The sequence below is a fragment of the Dasypus novemcinctus genome, chromosome 13, assembly GCF_030445035.2.
Source record: "Dasypus novemcinctus isolate mDasNov1 chromosome 13, mDasNov1.1.hap2, whole genome shotgun sequence".
Taxonomy (NCBI): Eukaryota; Metazoa; Chordata; class Mammalia; order Cingulata; family Dasypodidae; genus Dasypus; species Dasypus novemcinctus.
The window spans coordinates 51,529,106-51,550,758 of record NC_080685.1 but is presented as its reverse complement, the minus strand read 5'-3'; the positions used below and the strand labels follow the sequence as shown (position 1 = coordinate 51,550,758).

Here is a 21,653-nt window from a genome sequence, read left to right as displayed (position 1 = left end):
CACTGCCATTGTTGAACCTCTCTGTGATCCAAAACTTTCTGAAAAGTGAAGCCCAATATATTGCCAGGTTCCCTTAATATAGCGATGAGTTTAAAGGTTAGATATAGAATACATACTAATTTGGAAAAATTACGGTAAAAATAAATAGGGGTATCAAAAAATTTAAAAATGCAAAAGCTTTGTTTTTAATGTTTTGCCTTCCATCACTGCAGTAAGTGTTGCCCTGTGTGCAAATTGGCAAGACAACTACTTTCATCTTTTCCTCAGTGTCTATGTCCTATCTTTTTCTTTTCTTTTTTCTAATTATTAAGCTTATCTTCACAAGAGTTTTAGATCACAGTAATTCATATATACAATATACAGCACTCCCACATATCCAACATAAAACCTTTTCCCTTCCACAGCAATAATCTTTTTACATACTCATACTATATTTACTGAAACTGATGTACAGATATTAGGACAATAGCTTTCAGGCAAGGTAACATTTGTGTTTACATTGTGGTTTATATTTTAGACTATACAATTTTCTAAATTTTTAGTTATCTTATGTTTTACATTATGATTTACATTTTAGCCCATCAGCCCCTATATATTTTTGGTGTAATTTTACATGTCTTATATCCATCCTTGCATACTCTTGTGAAACACTTCTATTGCCCACACAGTTACATTGGTTCCATCTATTCGATACCTCTTTCCCCCTCCCCTTAGGGCCCACAGTGACAGTCAATCTTCACTGCTTAAAGGGCCATGTTCAGAGATACTTGCAACAGTGTTGAGGGCTTGACATGCTCAACTGCCCTAATGCCCTGGGAGCCACCATTTCTCTTGAGAGATACAGTTCTCTCCATTTGATGGCATCAGTCCTCCCCAGGATGTGGGTATACATTCACTCTCATTATATGGGTCTCTATCCTATGATATAACCCACTTTGGCAAAATGAGCATTCACATATTCCCTAGGAGCCTGTCCTGCATCAGATTATCCCCTTTAAGCATCTTAAAGAGGTAATTTTCCTTACATTTTTTAAAAGGTTTTCTCAGCATTATACTCTCAACCAAAGACCTGACAATCTCCTATGTTCATATGTTGCCCCACCCTCCCCCCAATTTCTTGGGCAATATTACCCATCCTTCCATCCCTAGCCCCCCTCAAGCCCACAAATCCCCACCCAAAGATAACCCTATGCCCCCATTTTATCCCTTCCTGGTACAAATACTTACCTTCAGCTTATCATAGATTTCGCCCATGTAGGACCTTACTGAATTTTGATATATTGGATCTGAAAATATGCTATGGCATTCATTGTTACAGGATAAAATCATCACAATTGTATAAGGGGAATATGACAAGGAGAAATACAGAATTTTTGAGGAAACTAGGGTGTCACTTAATACTTCATTCACAGATTTTAATTCATTTACTACTCTTTTTACTCCACATAGCACCTGCTTGACTTTTATATTTTGCTATAGGGAGGTGGAGATGAAAGAATTTTGGAGTCCAAATAGTCTAACCTGGTAGTGATCAATTTCAAATTGTGTGCTTGCGTATATGTTCCAGGCACAATACAAGTACAAACCATATTCTACCTCTATGGGCAAATCATTTACCCTCCTGAATGGTGATTTATGATTTTTGTTGATGGAGTTGTCAACATGGGGATGCTCAATGTTCAAATGTAATCATTTGTGAACACGGCAGGCACACACAAGATGCCCACTTCATTTTAGTGTAATTTAGTCAATAAATGACCTACAACTGATTTTAGATATCTCTCTCTCAATAAGTACTGTCTAAATTTACTTGGGTGTCAAAATTCCTTGAGAGCTGTGATTGTATTTTTTTTTACATTCCTCATAGTTCCTAGTGCAGGAATGGACAAACAGTAGATGTTCAACATGGATTTGTTAGTTGGACTTTATTGAAAAATATATTATTCCCAGGTATCTGAGTCAGTGACAGGCCATAAGTACACAAGTTGTGGTGGTCATTCACCTCTTATGAAACCCTGAGATCTCATGCATTTCTTATAGCTTACAACAAAAATGTACCAATTATGACTGATTACTCTAGAATTAAAAAAAATTTTTTCCCCACTGCCACCTGTCCTAACTTGAAGTTTCTTCTTCATTTCTGAACCCTCTCCTGAAATGAGAGTTTGGAATATGATCTCCTGAGAGAAGCATGCTATCTTTCTTAAGACACTTTTGTAAGGTCAAAATAATAAACCAAGCTATGCCAGAGCTATGCATAGCCTGAGCTTGGGTAGGCAGAAGGAGGGACCTGATTTTATTTGAAACAGTTCTACATTTGAATAAATGTTTACTGAAGTGAGTAAGAAGGGATAGTTCAATCTAAAATTTGGAGAGGAGACAGAAGGAGCAGACCAGAGAACCAGGAAGGAAATAGTCTATTCTGTCAGTGATCAATTTTAAAAGGTATGTTTGTGTATTTATGTTCCAGACATGATACATGTACAAGAGTTATAGGAACAAAGCACCATACTTCTTCTGGAGTTAGTTTATCATTCATTGCTACCTTACAGCCTTTAAAACAGAGTTACGAAAACATTTGTTAAATTGAAAAATTATTCTTGTATGAATATAGTCTATTGATCAAGGTAAAATAAGACATCAAGTTAAAATATGACAACTCAGTGGGAAATATTGCTGCAAGTAGTGTGGTACTGAGAAAAGATGTCTGGGTTACAAAAGAGTATCCCTAGACTCAGGTTCCTATTCCACCATTAACCAGGCATTTGTGGTTTGAGACTCAGCTCACCCTATTATCTTTGCTACCTTTCTCATAAAGATGTTAAATGTCTGGGCTTTGTTCTCATTTTAAAAATCTTTGATTTTTTCTTAGATTAAAAATTATTTTTCAAAATATTTTCATTTTACCTTTTTTTATTTAAATGAACCTCAGTTGAATTTAAATATAAATATAAATGTAAATATAAATAGTGGTCTTTATTTGGATTTCATAACAGTGAGTAGGGGAGAGATAAACTAACACTCACTGAACACCTCTTTTGAGTCAAAATCTTGACATATCTTATTTAATTCTCACAAAAGCATTATGAAGTAGAAATATATTCCACTTTTAACTTAAGCTCAGAGAAGTTTAGAGAAGCCAAAGTGCCTAAGGCCACAGAACAGGTAAGGGCTCTACACTTAATGAAAGATTCTACCTCTAAAGAAACAGCCCAGATTTTGTTCCAAATTTGGGGATGTTTAAAAGCTGTATATCTACCTTAGTGAATAGACCACATTTTTTCTGCCATATGATGCTGGCATTCTATAAACTGGTAAAAGAAAAAAAAAGAGGAGGCAGGGCAGGTATTCTTTTTTTAATATAAGGAAAAACTGAGGTACAGTGAACCAGAGGAACTTCTTCAATTTTGTAGTAAATCAGTATTTTTGTTGCCAGGGTGAAAACTCAAGATCTTTGGAATAGAATGTAAGGTCTGGGTCAGAGTACAGGAAAATATCCTTTGTATGATAATTTTATTTCTATTTGATGCAAGCATTGAAGTTTCAGGCTATGAGAAAATTAAGCTTATTTTATTTATAACTTTTTATTAATTCTAATGACACACTTGGTCTTTTCTAGAGAATATCTCAGAATGAAGATATTTTATATCCTAGAAATTGATCAAACTCTAGTTTTTCCAAACCTTACATACTAACCTCCTGTCCCACATGTACATATGTACATGATATCTGGAGTATGATACAACTTAATTTTCTCATCTGGAAATGCTGTGCAGCAAAGAGTATTAAGCTACACTGTAGTTCTGCTTGTTTCAGGAAAGAAAGTTTTTCCCCTCGTGGTTTTTTTTTTTAAGTCTCTGTTTTTGTCTTAGCTTTTAGCTTTCTGTTCCTTTCCGTATGCTTGGATTTGGCCTAATGACTCTGGGCTTGGTGCCAAATGAGAATGCCTCTGCTTAGAAGTATCGTTTGCCAGCACAGCATCAGAAGGAAAACTCCGCCTCATTTACCCACTACTAATTACCATAATACTACAAAACATGGCTTGTTGCATCGTTCACCTATCATTGTGAATCTCTGCTTTCCACAGCAATCATTCTTTCAGAAAATAAGCTTGAGCCACGTGGAAAATATGCCTTTAAACCATTCAAGCCCACAAGGAGCACAGAGATGGTCCTGGAAGCCATGGCTGCTCTCTTCAACAATAGTTATTTTGCTATTATTTTGCTCCTGCAGTGTATTAATCTTTACTTTTCTCCTACTCAAGGTAAGGAGGGGAACAAAAGAAAGTTGTTGTTTATTATAATACTTTTTTCTTTGCTATTCTAGTTATTACTGTCATTCAGTACTGTTAAAGATAGTTTGAAGAGACATATGGGTACCAATAATTTAATTAGATTCCAATCTTGTCATGACATATGACTTTTGAAGCGTTATTAAGTGTTTTGAGCTGAAAACTATCAGAAAGTTTTAAATGTTCGTTGCAAGACTGAGTTGATTATATCAGTCATTTGGCAGATGCCGATGGAATAACTTCTTCCTTCTTGGAACTCTGCTAAACACTCTTGGGGGAACTAAAATGATATAAAAAGTGATCTTTGACTCAATTAATAGAAAACAACCTAATAGTCTTATTGAGGGAAAAGACATAAAAGATAATAATGGAAGGCAAAATAAAGTAAGTGACAAGTGGTTAGTGCCTCTTTGAAGGAGGGATGGCATTGAACAAGGAATAAGATCTGGGTTCCAGTCCCAGGTCTTCCAAAAACCAGCTGTACGAATTTGAGAAAGCTGATTAATTTTCCTGGTAATTGGTTACTTCATCAATGTGTGGTGGTGGAGTGAATTTGTGCATTATAATGTCCCTTCTAGCTATAAAATAGTCATCAATAATTTATGTAAGGGTAGTTTAGAACATAAATGCTCTAGGAGTTCAAATGAGGGGCAAAGACTTTGGGCTACAGAGATGAGGGAAGGCTTAATGCAGGAAGGAGGAAGCACAACGCTATTTGGGAAGCCCCTGATGTTTATCAGGAATTTTCCATTGAGATCAAGTCCAAGGTGTGGGCCTAGAGAATAAGATTATGCATTGGGAATTGAGTTAAGTTAGATTTTTGTTTTTGTTTTTGTTTTGTTTTTGCTTTTGTTTTTGTTTTGAAGTACTGTGTATTGAACCTGGGACCCTGTATGCCAGAAGCCAGTGCTCAACCACTGAACCACATGGGCTTCCCTGAGTTTGTTTGTTTGTTTGTTGTTTGTTTTTGTTTTTGTTTTAACTGAACCTGGGACCTCCCACGTGGAAAGCAGGCACTCAATTGGTTAAGCCACATCCGCTCCCTAGATTCTTATTAGAAGCTTTTCTTACTGTTGACTAAATAACACTGATCAAAAAGAAAGTAATAAATGCTTTATTTAATTCAATATTTAGAATATTTCTGGATACATTCAGATACTCTGAAGCTTGAAGTGAAAAAGGTTGTTCATACACATCCAAGAAAGGGTAGTGAGTACAGAAACTTTTTCCAAAAAAACTAACCAGTGAAAATTTCAAATACATGGTTCTACCACTTAAGACATTTGGAAATAATTGAGAAAAGATGCAGGAGGAAGCAGTATACTGTGGATACTGGTAGTTATTTAATCAGGTCAAATTTAGCTTTGACTTCAATTTTACACTGTAGCACATTAATTTGTATACCATAACTGTATACAAGGGTATACACCAGGGTAAACACCAGAGACGCTTCTAATCTCTTCCTCGTGTTCTCAAAGAACATATCAAGCAAGAGTGTGCGCTTTCTGGAGCAGTGAGACTTTGAGCAGAAGGAAATTAATAGTTGGAAAATGACTGTCAGAAATTCTGAGAGTTTAGATTAGAGAACAAAGGGTAAGTGCAACAATAGCAACAACTTGAATTCAGAGGTGCTTTTTCTCCTCTAAAAACAATCTTATGTCTTATTAGCCAGGTGATCCTGAAGAATATAAGATAAAGACTTCACAAATTCTATCGTATGACTAGAAAACCAATGCATACAGGAAGAAAAAGCTTTTGGAAGACCACATTGGTTCTTGCAAAGAAAGGCAGGAAGGCTAATGATGCCAGAAGCATCTAGGGCACCTCACATCAGGACTGAACTTGGTTAATCCCAGGTCTTTGAGCTCTGATTCTGGATTCTCTTTCCTAGAGAACATGCAGCTCCTTTGTGAAAGGTTCTGATTCTAAGCAAACAGCCCTGAGTTTGTTCTAACTAGGGGGGAAGTTTAATAGGTTTTCAGTGTATTGCCTTAACAAGATGCAATGGAGGCTATAGTTCCTCTGGGGAAAGGTCAGTGACCTGGCTAACAGTGTAATGACCCTAGCTCATGAATCCCACTTTCCACTTCCCTGCACAGCACATCTCTTCCCCTGTTTGCCACAAAGAAGTATCTTTAGGAGAGAGGACTGAGCGACTGGAAGAGGGTGGGTCATTAAGCAGTGGCACTTCCTCCTTGCTACAATCCCCATGAACTCTGGGATTTTTTATTATTTTAGTTTCAGCTCTAGTTTATCATATACAATGTCCCCCTTTCCAGATTTTCTGGGCAGTAATTCAAAAAGTACAAGACAGGAAGCCTAGCTTCCTTCTAGACCATCAGAGAAATTTCCTTGGAAGACCTTCAGTTGAAAGGATAGGTTATGAGCCCAAAGAATTTGGTCTATCCCTTGGTGAAAATAACTGCACAGAAGTTATAGCCAAGAAACTGAATGTTCAGGACAGTCCCTTGCTTCAATGAAATGAAGGATACTTCCAAAAGAGGAAGTTCTATTTCTACATAAAAGCAAAGTAGATTCTATTCCAAAATAATGATCTAATTAGGGTTGGTTTGGAGAAATGTTTAAATTTTGGCCATTTTGAGTCTGAAAATGAGGTTAAAGGAGCAACTGATTCTTCTAAGCAAATTAAACTAAGTTAAACTAAATACCATTAAAAAAAAAATAAGGTAGCATTTGCTCCTTCCAAACATCACCAGAATTATAAATGGAAACTGTACCCATAAAGTGGTTGGGGTGAGAATTTTGAATCAGACAAGTTGGGTTTGGATCTCAACCATTCCTCTCTATTAGGAGCATGACGTTCGGCAGGTTACTTAATTCTTCTCATCCTCATTTCCTCATTTGCAAAATGAGTGTGATAATTCTAACTCAAAGAGTTGCAGCAAGGATTAATGAGAAAATACAGTGCCTGAAATGTAGTAGACTCCCAATAGGTGGTAGCAATTAATATTTGTACCATTATTATTAATGATATTACAGTAAAGATAAATTGAAAACATTTTTTTTACAAATGTGTATATGCTTTGCTTATCTGTTTTATTTCCTCAACCAATGACCATATCTTGCTGCCCACTTGATGATTTCTTTTCATTTGTGGCAATTTAGAGAATGGTACAATGGTGATGTCTATAGCTCTAAACAGAGACTAAAGCATTGTGGCAATAATTTAGAGAACCGTACTGTGATGATTTCAATAGCCTTAATTAGAGACTAAAGCAGCCCACAGTACAGTATCCAGAATTTCTGGCTCTGGCAACTAATTTGTATGTGGCCTTATGTTTCCCTGCACACTCCTTATACATGGTAGTAGATGACATAGATATTATCTGTGGAATGGATTCTGATACTCATTTGTATCTAGATTGTTCTCTAATTGCTTTATGTGTATAATCACATCTTTCTAGAAAAATGATAAACTATTTGAGACACAAGGACCATAAATATAGTCATTACTATTGTTCATAGTGTTAGTATAATGTTGGGAATATGGATGCATAACTTTTGCTCAGTCCTTCATTGCCATAAGGATCATTATTCAAACAGCTAATATTTATTGAGCAGGCCCAGACAGGATGTCTGGGCAAAGTCTTTCACAAGAATTATTTCCTTTAAGCCCAGCAACTTCAATGGGGTAGGTGCTATTATTTCTCCCCTTTTATGGATGAATAAATTGAGGTTGGGTCTCTATCCCTTCCCTATCATGGGTTTAATTAAATTGAATTTTAACATCTCTTCAAAGGAATACCAAAGTGAGGATAAAATACTTGCAAGAGCAATAATTGCAGAAGAATAGTGACTTCCAAACTTTTTTGATTGTACCTTCCAATCAATGAAATCTTTTTGAGTACAATTCCCAATATTAGTACACTAATCTGTATAAATTATATTCAAGTGCTAATAATATGCATACTAGAAAGACTTGCAAAATAAAAATTTATAGCTAATATGTTTAATGTAGTGCATTCACAGTGAAAAATTACATTGCTTTTACTAAAATACTATTATGGCATTTTATATATTAATATATAATTTAAATATTATTAAAATAATCAGAGTAATGTTTTAGTAATTTAATAAATGTGTTTCTTTTATTTTTCTTAATCTTAGTTTAACAATTTGTGGTACAGGAATTTGAGGGTTATATTTTAAGTTAATTTATCTTGATTCATGGTTTTATTGTCTATCATGACTGAAAAAAATTACCTCACAAAGAAATATAGATCAAAATGAAAGAGTGTATTCTCAAGGGTGCTTGCCATTATTATGACTATTCAATCCATCATTCAATGATGCAAAGATTTTTATTTAATTAAAATAACATCGCCCCTTTCCCATTCATGTTGTTCCTTCCTTCCTGACATAACTTCAATCCCATGATCTATAATTATAACCCTTCCCTTGCATAAACCCACTCACTTGCTCCTCTCTTCATCATACTTTCTTGGCCAAACCTCAACCCTGGTAAAACTCCAACACAGATTACATCACAGTTTAATGTACCTGAAGGGAAACACACAACATTCTTGAAAGATCTTAAATTTGTTATCACTAACTTCAAGTGGGACTTGGGTATTGCTCTGCAACCAACCTACATTTTCCCAGTTTACTTATTCTCCCATTCCTCTACTGGACTATTTCTTACCTTCTACTTCTCTCTAAACATCTAAAACCTCTTTGCCCATTCTCAGCTGATAAAATTGCCTTTGCGTTCCATGAGAAAATAGAAGCAGGCAGAAAAAGAAGGTCCAAAGCTCCCTACCATAGCTACCACTCACCTGCATTTTTGTCCAAGTATATTGTGTTTTCCTCTTGTTACTATGGGTGAATTGTCTGTGCACCTATCTGAGCCCATCTATGCACTAGATCCTAACCCCTTTTGCCTGTGGAAAGACATTGCTCCAACAATTCTGTCCTATCTCGTATATATTACTACTCACTTTACTGGAGCACTCCCATCAATGTACAAATGTATTGTTATTTTCTCACATTAAACAAACAAAAATAAAAATGAACAAACAAATTAAAAACCCCAAATCTCTTTGACCTCTCATTCTGCTCTCCCTTACAACAAAACTCCTGCAATTTCTTTTTCCATACATCCTTAAGCCCATTCCCATTAAGCCTCTGCCCTTATCACTCCACAGAAACTACTACCCTTGTTAAGAACCCAAATGACTTCCATGTAATGAATCCCTGCTCTATTCTTTGTCTTCACCTTACGTGACCCATCAGTAGTATTTGGCACATCTAATTACTCCTCCTCCCTGAAATACTTTGCTCTCTTCATTTCCAAACACCATGCTCTCTGGTTTTTCTGTCTGACTCACTGGCTCCTCCTATCTCAGTCTCCTTGCTAGTCTCTCCTCATCTCCCTGACCTCTAAACATTGCAAGGTCCAGGTACCTATACTCCATTCTATTCATACTGACTAAGTTGATGACCCTAGTCTCATGGGATGTGGTGACCACTGTTTATAGAAAGCTATTTTAGGAAGATCTGAGAAATAATGATTGTCCCATGGGTAGAGGTTTGGTGGATGGAATAAGTCTTTAACTTTTACCTAAAATACTAAGAAGTATGAGTAGGTAATGAAAGCTAAAAAATGGAGCCAACTACCTGTAAAGGAAACTGAGAGAGCTAGGAGAGGTAGCTGAGGAGGTTATAGAAAAGTAGTTTTCTTCAGGAATCTGAAGATCTAAATAAATCAAACAAGAAAGTAGTGATACTACCATCAGCCTGACCTATTTCTCTTTTTCTCCAAAAGAATGCCAATGAACCCTGTGGAGCTAAATTTGGTGAGTAACTTTTATTACACGTTTTTCTTTTAATTTTCTTAGTTTTTGATACAAGAAGAAAGGCTCCATTGTTAACAAGAAAGCCTGTATTCTTTTTTATTTTTTGAATTTTTAGCTACTATTTATGACTGTTATGTGTCAGGCAATATTCTAGGATCTGAGGCTTCAGAGATGAACCAGACAGACAAACCCATGCCCTGATGAAGGTCACAATTCACATTTCTAGGTCACATTACTGGGCAGGAATGTCTAGCACTCTTTTAGGGCTATGAATCTGAAATCCAGAAATCTACTCAGTATTCAGGATTTGAATAAGCACAACAAGCTTCAGATTTCCACAGTCTTTCCTTCTGACAAGTTCAAAGTCCTTCTCACCTATCACCTATTACTAATGTCCAATAGAGTAAAGGAAGGGATGCTATTATTAGTTCCCCATTTTAGAGGACATGAATGGACATTCTCTCTGCTCTTTTATCCTTCTCTTAGCTTCTGAGTCACTTTTTCAATTGTTTCTTGGTATTTGCTGATCAAATATACTAAAGTTTGCAGTTTGAATGACCCTTAGAGTATTTCTTAGATTACATACAAAAATTTAAATAAATACATTCCTGTGTGTTTTTTGTTTTCACATTTTTCCATCTTTATTTTCTTTTAAATGTTTCATTCAAAAAATATGAGGTCCCCATAAACCCCCCACGCCCCCTACCCCACTCCTCCCACATCAACAAGCTCTTCCATCATCATGGCGCATTCACTGCACCTGGTGAATACATTTTGGGGCACTGCTGCACCACATGGACAGTGGTCTACACTGTAGTCTACACTCTCCCCCAGTCCACCCAGTGGGCCATGGCAGGACATACAGTGTCCAGCATCTGTCCCTGCAGCACCACCCAGGACAACTCCAAATCCTGAAAATGCCCCCACATCATATCTCTTCTTCCATTTCCCTACCATCAGCAGCTACCATGACCACTTTCTCCACATCAATACTACAATTTCTTCCCTTACTAATCACAATAGTTCCCCAGCAGAATACCATTAAGTCCACTTTAATCCACACTCTATTCCTCCATCCTGTGGACCCTGGGATGGCTATGTCCAGTCCCCCTCTACATCAAGAGGGGGCTTAGATTCCACATGGATGATGGATGCAATTCTCCTGCTTGCAGCTGTAGGCACTCTTGGTTCCCTGGTGTGGTGGTTGACCTTTTTCGCCTCCCTGTTAGCTGGCCAGGATAAGTCCAATAAACCAGAGGATAGGAGTTGTAAGTTTACTGAGGCTCAGGCTGTCACATGGACAGTCCAGAGATTCAGGTCTCCTGAGGATACACCAACCCAAATGCCAACCACAGTTCCGGTAAAAGTAACAGAAGAGGTATATGTAGAAAGGTCATATCTGAGTCCAACTCCATCATACTCAGGAATACAAAGTAGGGCCAACTGACACGGCCCTGAACTTCAGAGCCATCTGCCATGACTATAGATTCGGTGGGTCTCTGTAGCCCTCAGGAGAACCAGTACCTGGGTTTCTATCTACTTTGGCTGTCTCTGGCACCCTGTTGAGGTGTGTGTAAGCATTACCCCTCTGATGACCTCCCAACTCTTTTTTGGAGACTCATAGCCATATAAACTCATTTGTCCTTTCCATTTCCCCCTTTTATCCAAAGTCAAAAAGCAGTTTTTAACACCTGTTATTACATGTAGGCTGAGATATTCTGCTGGCCTGAGTTGACCCTTTTATTCAAGGTCTTTTTCTAGTTACATCATCAACTGGTGCTTGGTAGTAATCCCTTGGTGCCAGGGAGGCTCATACCTGGGAGTCATGTCCCATGCTGAAGGGAAGGTTATGCATTTACATGCTGAGTTTGGCTTAGAGAGTGGCCATATTTGAGCAACATGGGGCTCTCAGGAGGTAACTCTTAGGCACCCTGCCGCTCTAGGCCTAGTTCAAATTTCAGGCACACAGGCTCATAATCGGAGCCATCAGTAACAAGGGCCCATTGTTGGACCATCCATCTTTATTGAACTTTGCCATTGCACTTGGGGATTGTTGCTGTTCCATGGGGGAATGAGATAGAGCTCCCCTGGCTAGGAGCTCAGCACTCTCTCAGTTGTTGTTCTTAACTGAAACCAGTATGAAAATATCCAAACATTTTTATATACCCTGTATACATGCCCTAGAGAACTCCCTCCCAACCATGTGCTCCCTATCAATAACACCTCACACCAGTGTTCCTCCCCTGCCATAGTTGAACCCCTCTATAGCCCAAAACTTCTTTAAAAAGGAAGCCTAATATATTTCCAGGTTCTATTAATAGTAAAATGGAACATAATGATGGGCTTAAAGGTTAGATATAGAATACATAGTAATTTAGAAAAATTAAGTAAAGGAAAAATAAATTGGGGCATCAAAAAATCAAAAAATGAAAAAGCTTTGTTTTTGCCTTTCATCACTGCTATAGGTGTTGCCCTGTATGTACAGTGGCAAGGCTATTTCTTCCATTTCTTCCTCAGTGTCTACATCCTTTCTTTTTTTTCCCTAATTATTAAGTTTATCTTCACATAAGTTTTAGATCACAGTAATTCACATATACAATATATGGTACTCCTTCATATCCAACATCAAACCCAACCCTTTGTCCCTTCCCCAGCAATGATCTTTTTATATGTTCATATTATATTTGCTGCAGCTGATGTACAGATATTAAAACAATAGCTTTCAAACATGGTTCCATTTGGGTTTATATTATGGTTTATATATTAGACTATATGATTTTCTAAATTTTTAGTTATCTTATGTTTTACATTATGGTTTACATTTTAGCCTATAGACTGTTATACATTTTTGGTGTAATTTAATATGTCCTATATCCATCATTGCATGATCTTGTGGTACACTTCCATTGCCCCAAAGTTTCACTGATTCCATCTATTCAACACCTCTTTACCCCTCCCCTCAGGGCCCACCATGACAATCAATCTTCATTACTTGAAGGACCATATTCAGAGGTACTTGCAACAATGTTGACGGCTTGACATACTTGACTGCCCTAACCCATTGGGAGCCACCAATTCTCTTGAGAGATACAATTCCCTTTGTTTGAGAGCATCAGTCCTCTCCAGGATGTGGGTATACCTTCACTCTCATTGTATGGGTCTCCACCCAATGATAGAACCCACTATGACAAAATGGGCACTCAAACACTCCCTAGAAGCTTGCGCTGTGTCAGGTGCCCCCTGCCCCTTAAGCATCTTAAACAGGTAACCTTCCGTATTATATTTTCTAAAGAGTTTTCTCAACATTATAATTTCAACCACATACCTGACAATCTCCTATGTTCAAATGTTCCCCCCACTCTCCCCCCAATTTCTTGGGCCATCCTCCCATCCCTAGCCCCCCTCAAGCCCACAAAGCCCCATCCAAAGTTATCCCTATGCCCCTATTTTATCCCTTCCTTGTATAAATACTTACCTCCAGCTTATCATAGATTTTACCCATGTAGGTGTCAGCTTGCAACCTTCCTCTACCCCCCCCCCCCCACTTCCTTTAAGTTTATCATCTAGTCTCTAGCTCTCTGAGACAGTTTGGTTTACTTATTTCATATCATTGAGTTTATGTAGTATTTGTCCTTCAATGCCTGGGTTGCTTCACTCAACATGAGGTTCTCAAGATTCATCCATGTTATCACATGTGTTCATGCTGTATTTGTTCTTATAGCTGAGTAGTATTTCATTGTATGTCTATACCACATTTTATTTATCCATTCTTCCGTTGATGGGTGTTTGGGTTGATTCCAACTTTTGGCAATAGTGAATAGTGCTGCTATGAACATTGGTGTGCATATATCGGTTTGTGTCCTTGGTTTCAGTTCTACTGGGTATATACCCAGCAGTGGAATTGCTGGGTCATATGGCAAATCTATAGCTAGTTTTTTGAGGAACCGCCAAACTGTCCTCCAGAATGGCTGGATCCTTCTGCATTCCTACCACCAGTGGATGAGTGTTCCCATTCCTCCACATCCTCTCCAAAAATTTTAGTCTTCTGATTTTTTCATAGCTACCAGTCTTATGTGAGTAAGATGGTATCTCATTATTGTTTTGATTTGCATTTCCCTAATAGCTAGTGATTTTGAGCATTTTTTCATGTGTTTTTTAGCCATTTGTGTATCTTCTTTGGAGAAGTATCTGTTCAAATCTTTTCCCCATTTTTTAAGCGGGCTGTTTGTGTTTTTATTTTCAAGATATAGGATTTCTTTGTATATGCAAGATATAAGTCTCCTATCAGATATATGGTTACCAAATATTTTCTCCCATTGTGTAGACCCTCTTTTCACTTTCTTGACAAACTTCTTTGAGGTGCAGAAGGCTTTATTTTTGAGGAAATCCCATTTATCTATTTGTTCTTTTGCTGCTTGTGCTTTTGGTGTGAAGTTCATGAAGCCATTTCCTATTACAAGTTCCTATAGCTGCTTCCCTACATTGCTTTCCAAGGTCTGTATGGTCTTAGCTCTTATATTTAGGTCTTTGATCCATCTTGAATTGATTTTTGTATAAGGTGTGAGTTGGTAATCCTCTTTCATTCTTTTACATATGGATATCCAGTTCTCCAGGTACCATTTGTTGAAGAAGCCATTCTCTCCCAGTTGAGTGTTTGATGGCCTTGTCAAATACCATATGGCTGTATATAGGAGCATCTATATCAGAACTCTCAATTCGGTTCCATTGATTCAATGCAATCCAATAAAAATCAACACAGCATTCTTTAATGAACTAGAGAAACTAACTATGAAATTTATTTGGAAAGGAAAGAGGCCCTGAATAGCCAAAGACATATTGAAAAAGAAAAATGAAATTGGAGGATTCACACTACCTGACTTCAAAACATATTACAAAGTTACAGTAGTGAAAATGGCATGGCATTGGCACAAGGATAGATGCACTGACCAATAAATACATTTTGGATTGTTTATAGATCTCAGACCAAATGCACCATTTTCTGTTGGGAGGAATGAGTATCTAGAATTAAGTCTGTAACCCCTGTGTTCCCATACAGCTCAACCTGCCAGGCTGCCTTGACTTCTAGGAATTAAGGCATTTCTTTTTACTTGTCTCCACTTAGGTTTTTTTGTTTTTGTGCTTTTAGTGAGTGGAATGGAATTCATGATATGTTTGAAATCCCCCCTTGATGTGGTAAAAGTTGAAAATCTCAGGTAATGCTGAGGTGATATTTAAGTGACATCTATCACAGAATTAAATAGAAGAATCAATGCTACTTCTTCCTGGTGACTTAACTATTTCCTACTGTATGTCAAATGTGAAGAAATTTCCTGCTCTGGGCTCAAGGGAGATACAGGGAAAATTTGTGTCTTGCTCTAGTGATCTTTACCTTATTCTCCTTTGGAATCTACTCTCATAATTTTATGTTGGTCATTTATAAGTGAATGAGAATTTAAGTCAAATTTTGGTTCTTCCAGTGTATTTTCTAATTAAGGTTTCTTTCTAATTATGAGACAAAGGCTTTGCCCCCTATAATAAAAATTGCAGGGAACTAGAAAACATGATGCGTAAATATTTTCAGTGGGAAAAGCACTTCCCAAAATCACACTCCTGTGCCAAAAACTAACTTTAGATAAATATATTAAATTTCATATATATCAATGAAAATAAATGATTTTATCTTGATCTTTTCCCTACCCCTATGACAGTATTAAATGAGAGAAACTTATATTTAAACAGTTGAGTAATTTCCATTTATAAATCTTTGAATTTACAGATAGCTATTTTGGGAAGGTTTAGATAATGATATCCCAAGTGGCTCTTGAATGATATATGACTACCAACTGATGAGAAGGCCCAAAATGTAGATGTAGTGTACCTATTCAGGAACATATCATTCAATCAACAAATCTTTTTTTTTTAAATTATTTATTTATTATTATTTTTTAATTACATTAAAAAAAAATGAGGTCCCATTCAACCCCACCGCCCCCACCCCCCACTCCCCCCACTCCCCCCACAGCAACACTCTCTCCCATCATCATGACACATCCATTGCACCTGGTAAGTTCATCTCTGAGCATCACTGCACCCCATAGTCAATGGTCCACATCATAGCCCAGACTCTCTCATGTTCCATCCAGTGGGCCCTGGGGGGATCTACAGTGTCCTGTAATTGTCTGTGAAGCACTATCCAGGACAACTCCATGTCCTGAAAACACCTCCACATCTCATCTCTTCCTCCCATTCCCCAAACCCAGCAGCCCCCATGGCTACCGTTCCCACACCCATTCCACATTTTCTCTGTGGACATTGGATTGGTTGTGTCCATTGCACACCTAATCAACAAATCTTTACTGAACACATTCTAGGTATCAGGCACTTTTCTAGGTGGTATAGATATAGCAATGAACAAAATAGGTAAGTTCTTGCTCTCAAAGAACTTATGTTCAGTGGGTATAAGACAGGCAATAAACAAATGAACAGCTAAATTTATATATACCATATGATGATAACCTCTATGAGAAAACTAAGGCAGAGTAAAGGGAGAGGGTGACAAGAGAGCAATATTTTACACAAATTCGTTAAGGAAGGTCTCACTTATGAAATATTACCTAGTAAATGGTATTTGCATAGAAAAATCATGGATGCCCAATCTGGACCACCAAACTTGATTATCTCAGGGTGGGGTATGTGTATGAGTTCCTTCCTTCCTTCCTTCCTTCCTTCCTTCCTTCCTTCCTTCCTTCCTTCCTTCCTTCCTTCCTTCCTTCCTTCCTTCCTTCCTTCCTTCCTTCCTTCCTTCCTTCCTTCCTTCCTTCCTCCCTCCCTCCCTCCCTCCCTCCCTCCCTCCCTCCCTCCCTCCCTCCCTCCCTCCCTCCCTCCCTCCCTCCCTCCCTCCCTCCCTCCCTCCCTCCCTCCCTCCCTCCCTTCCATCCTTCCACAAATATTAATTTACAAGAAATGCAGTGCTACCTACAACTTAACTCACCTTATTATCCCAAATCCATTTCCTCAGTTCCGGAAGCAAGGCATACATTTAGGATTTACAACTTCTCTAGAACAAGGAGTAGACACTTTAAATATTAAAACTGTGATTGAAGGTGACTCGTATAGACCAGGTATAGAAAACATTTATAAGTTAGAAATAATTAACTATAAGCAGGAATAGAATGAAATAATGAAATAACTGTATTTTCCATTTTTTTCTTCCTTGTAAATTTCTTACAGGACCATTACCCTCAAAATGGCAGACAACATCATCTGAGCTTACTTGTGTGAATAAGACGTCTGATTGGAAGCTGAGGATACTTCATAGTGGCGTGTATTTAATTTATGGCCAAGTGGCTCCCAATGCAACCTATAAAGAAACAGCTCCTTTTGAAGTGCGGCTATCTAAAAACGACGATATCCTACAATCTCTCAAAGACAAGTCTAAAGTCCAAAATGTGGGAGGGACTTATGAATTGCATGCTGAAGATACAATAGTCTTGGAATTCAACTCTGACTATCAGGTTCTAGAAAACAATACATACTGGGGGATCTTATTGCTAGCAAATCCCCAATTCATCTAGAAACTTGATTTGGCCTTCTAAACCTCCTCAGCACATGCGGGGAATGCAGGAGCCTGGGATGGAAGGACTAAATTTTCCATAGCTACAATTTGTATGGGTACAACAAACCAACACAAACAGAATTCCTCTGTGTGGTGAATTTTCATCCCTTATGCTATTCAGAAAGAGATTCAGAGAAAGGGTCAAAGACATTTGGTTGTATCTGATGATGAGTTCACAAAGACACTTCACTAATCCATGGTAAAATGAACATTCTGTTAGAGTATGGATGAACTGAAGAACAGAAGTTCCTCAGAGTATCTTTCTAATTCTTGAATCTTTGGGTGGAAAAATGAAGTCCTCTTCCCATGGAAGCCTTGCCTGGTATGCAAAAAAGGGCCAGGGCAGGAGCCTGGACATTTCCTCATATTTTGGGGCTGTTTCATGTCATTCTTCCCATATTTCCATCTTTTGAGACCTTTCTGATTAAAAGTAGTCAGACTGGTGGGGTGGAATGCATTTTATCTGGGAATTTCCTGGATTCAATGTGCTTTCTAAAATTAATTGGGACAAAGGAATCATTCTTAACCTTCACCTAAGGCTCCATGAGCACTCTGGGTATGTGTGTCTAGACATCAACAATGACAAAGAAAGTATTCATTAGCAATCATTAGATTTAACCCAGAAATTGGCATTATCATTATTATATTATATCATGTAATGGTTTCATATTTTTGCTGGCACTTCAGTTTGTAAAGTGCTTTCAAATATCTCATGACAACTCTAAGAGGTCAATGGGGTAGGCAGTTTTTTGTATAATTTTAACAATGAAAATATGGATGCAAATGGAGCATAAGTAACTTGCTTCAATTCCTATGTGTTTTCCACTGTATCTCATTGTCTTGACTTTAGAGTTGGCAATTTTGCTATCAAATTATGTCTATAAAGTTTGGCAGTCTTATTCTCCTTCAGTCTTAAGTGGGTAGAGGGAGGTCACAATAGATTTCTCCTTTCTCAGCAAACTTCTCTTCCTTCCCCTGCCTGGAGCAGGTGGCTTATGGGTGCTGCTCAGTGCTTACTTCATTTAGTCAAATCCTCTTACCCAGCTTGAAGAGCCCTTCTCAGCCAAACTTGTAACTTCTAAAAACAGTGAATCCTACTTAATTCATTGATAGTCTGCTAAAGCTTTGGACTTTGTTACAATAGCTGCTTGTAGGTACTTGTTGAAAGGTATGTAATATTATTGCATGTAAACACAGTTTAAATATTTTGGATATTTGTGAAAAAATATATTCTATTAATTTTATCATATAATAGAGCTAATTTAAAAATATTTGTATTGTGCACAACAAAAATTCCTCAGAAGCGAACTAAGTCAGATGCCTTGTTCCTCCTGCATTTACATATCTTCTCAGGAAATTAAAGTTGTGTCACTTGTATGGATCTTTGTGTATTATAAGAAGCAGTGCACTGGAACCAGGTAGAACTAACTCAGGAGAGCTGTTTGTAACATTTTCAGGATTGTTCAAGACAATCATCCTTGAAATTGGCCACAGAAGGAATATTTACACCATGGAAACTGGCAAACACTACAAATCAGAACTTTTCTTTTTGGAGTACCACTTCACCAGCATACTACTGTAGAAGTCTCCTTCATAATGACTTTTGACTCCTTTCTTCCCCTGTCCCATTCTTGGGAAAATGGAGGCAGGCTAAGGGAGAAAGTGAAATTGCCACACCCCCACCAAAAGCCCACCATGGCCGTGATTTCTTAGGGCAAGTAGAAGTCTCTGCACCTGCAACCTAACAGAAATGGCTACCAACAGAAGATGTTTGAATTTTCCTTGTGTAATTTTTGCCTTGGTTTTCAATGTATGCTCTGTTTTCTCACTTCTCCGAACAGTTGTCTCTATTTCAAACATTTAATAAAGTTATATCAGTAAATGGACTATAGCTGATTTACCTGTGTGATATCTGACTAGAGTTTGTGGTCTAGAAATCATTGGCCATGTGATACACTGCTTGGCAAGAGTTAGGCAAAACTGATAATTGGATGCAATTAGATTTTAGTCATAGCTGTCCTCATTTCTGATGGGTTGCTCATTTTTACTATGTGACATCCAGCCACCTCCCCTTCTCCAACCCACTCCTCCTTTACCATAAAAATCCATCACCAACACTTTCCACACAATTGTTCTTAACCTTCCACTTTGCCCACCAAAACTGACTGAGTGTGTTATATCACAAGATGGCAGTTAATTGATAAACGATGAAATCCTAGACATCCAAAGGAGCAGACTAAGTCCTTAAATGAAGTGTGTCTGTGAGTCTTGGAGGCGAAATCCCTGTCATTGTGTTCTATCCTAATGAGGCAATCTCATAGCAGAGGGGAGCAAAGACCTGATTGTCTAATAGGTGAGGGCTTTGAGGATCACTTTCAAGTAGAAGTATAAATGATGTCCTGACACATATAAATATAACAGTATCCTGACCCTTCTCTTCTACAGTTTCCTTCACCTGGAAAGACGCATCTGAATTTCAGGGGCCACTTGTCACCCTGACAGTTATTCCACTGGTCAGAACCTTCTTTGAAGCCCACATCTATCCACAGGAAACTCACACACATGCTTTATCCCTGCAAATTCAGGGACTGTGAACTCATTCCAATGTAGCAAGACTCTCCTATCTCTACTACCAAGGAGTTGGCCCTTCTCTTCTCGACAGAGTTCTTGGGTGGGGTTGACTGTCATCTTTAGCCTTCTAAGATAGGAGTCAGGCACGAGTTCTCTGTATGCCCCAGTTGTAAGAAATACATTTCAAAGTTCTCTGAGGGGTTCCCATGAAGGCCTCCACCAGGCTTACTGTTAGAAACTCTAATTCCTTCCCATCTTTCCTGCAAGGGGAATGGGAGAGCACCCACGGCATGACCATAGCTCTTTTAATAAATGTCATCACCAATCACTCCTTCTCCCCTTTTAGGTTCCTTGTTTATCTTTGATATAACTGAAGTGGAGGCAGTTACCTACATTCCCATTGCAAATTCCACATGTGGGAGAGTTGTTTACTCTCACTTTGATATCCAGTGATTATGTATTGTTGTCTGACTTGAAATGAGTCAGGAGGAGTCCCATTTTAATTTGCAGTTGTAGTCTTTCATGTCTAAAAGGGATATGGGGGAAGGGGGCTGATAATAAAATGAACAAATACAAAAATTCCAGATCATCACCACAGGGCTAAGAAAACAAGAGCTAAATTTTAAAAAAAAAGAAAAGCAGAAGGAGAGAAAAATTATTGTTTAGAGAAATAGGACTTAAGATCATTACAAATGAACATAAAACATTGCTTTTAAGGAAACACTGCTATAAAGGAAAACCAGAAAAGCATAAGGGAAATTAAGTTGTTTTATTTAATAAAAATGAAACAAAAAATGTCATTTCACTGGGAGAAAAGAACATCTTTCTTTCTCTGCTGCAAGCAAACCCTGTCCCACATTGAATGATCTGGATAGTTGCTTTTCTCCCAAAATGTAGACTCTTCATTCATCTTATTTTGAATCTCTAGTGATTTCTGATAGTCGTTAACAACTTAAGGGAGTTCAAAACAATTTAGCTGAATTATGATTCCAAGCCACACAGCAATATTGGTGAATACCATTTTATTGTTATGTGACCTGCCTCAATGAACCCAGAACCTGTTTGGCAACAGAAAAATGAAAATTCAAAGGAACAGTCTCAATTAGATAACACCAACTTCCTCATCTTTTCAACAGCATAATCAGAAGTGCGTCTGATTTCAGTGTCAAGTGTGATTATTTCCATCCAGCTTTTGGTATTGTCAAGGGACAGCTCACATCATACCTCAACACAGACTCTAGTTGGACTGGGGTGAACTGATTGGTTTTAGTTTCTTTGGATGGAAAGAGAACCTCTTCATCCCCCTGCCCTGCTCTTGGTTCCTATTCTTGCCAACAGTCTAGTCTCTAAGGGGAATCTG

The 21,653-nt window shown here is 37.9% G+C and overlaps 1 protein-coding gene across 1 annotated transcript; it reads left to right on the top strand.

Annotated features, from left to right (window-relative positions):
- The first annotated feature begins 3,937 nt into the window (after nt 1-3,937).
- On the top strand, nt 3,938-19,608 carry TNFSF18 (TNF superfamily member 18). The gene is made up of 3 exons (XM_023591994.2): nt 3,938-4,264; nt 10,077-10,107; nt 17,338-19,608. Exons 1-3 carry the CDS (start codon nt 3,938-3,940, stop codon nt 17,679-17,681), a joined length of 702 nt encoding a protein of 233 aa, XP_023447762.1. The 3' UTR covers nt 17,682-19,608.
- The last annotated feature ends 2,045 nt before the right edge of the window (nt 19,609-21,653 follow it).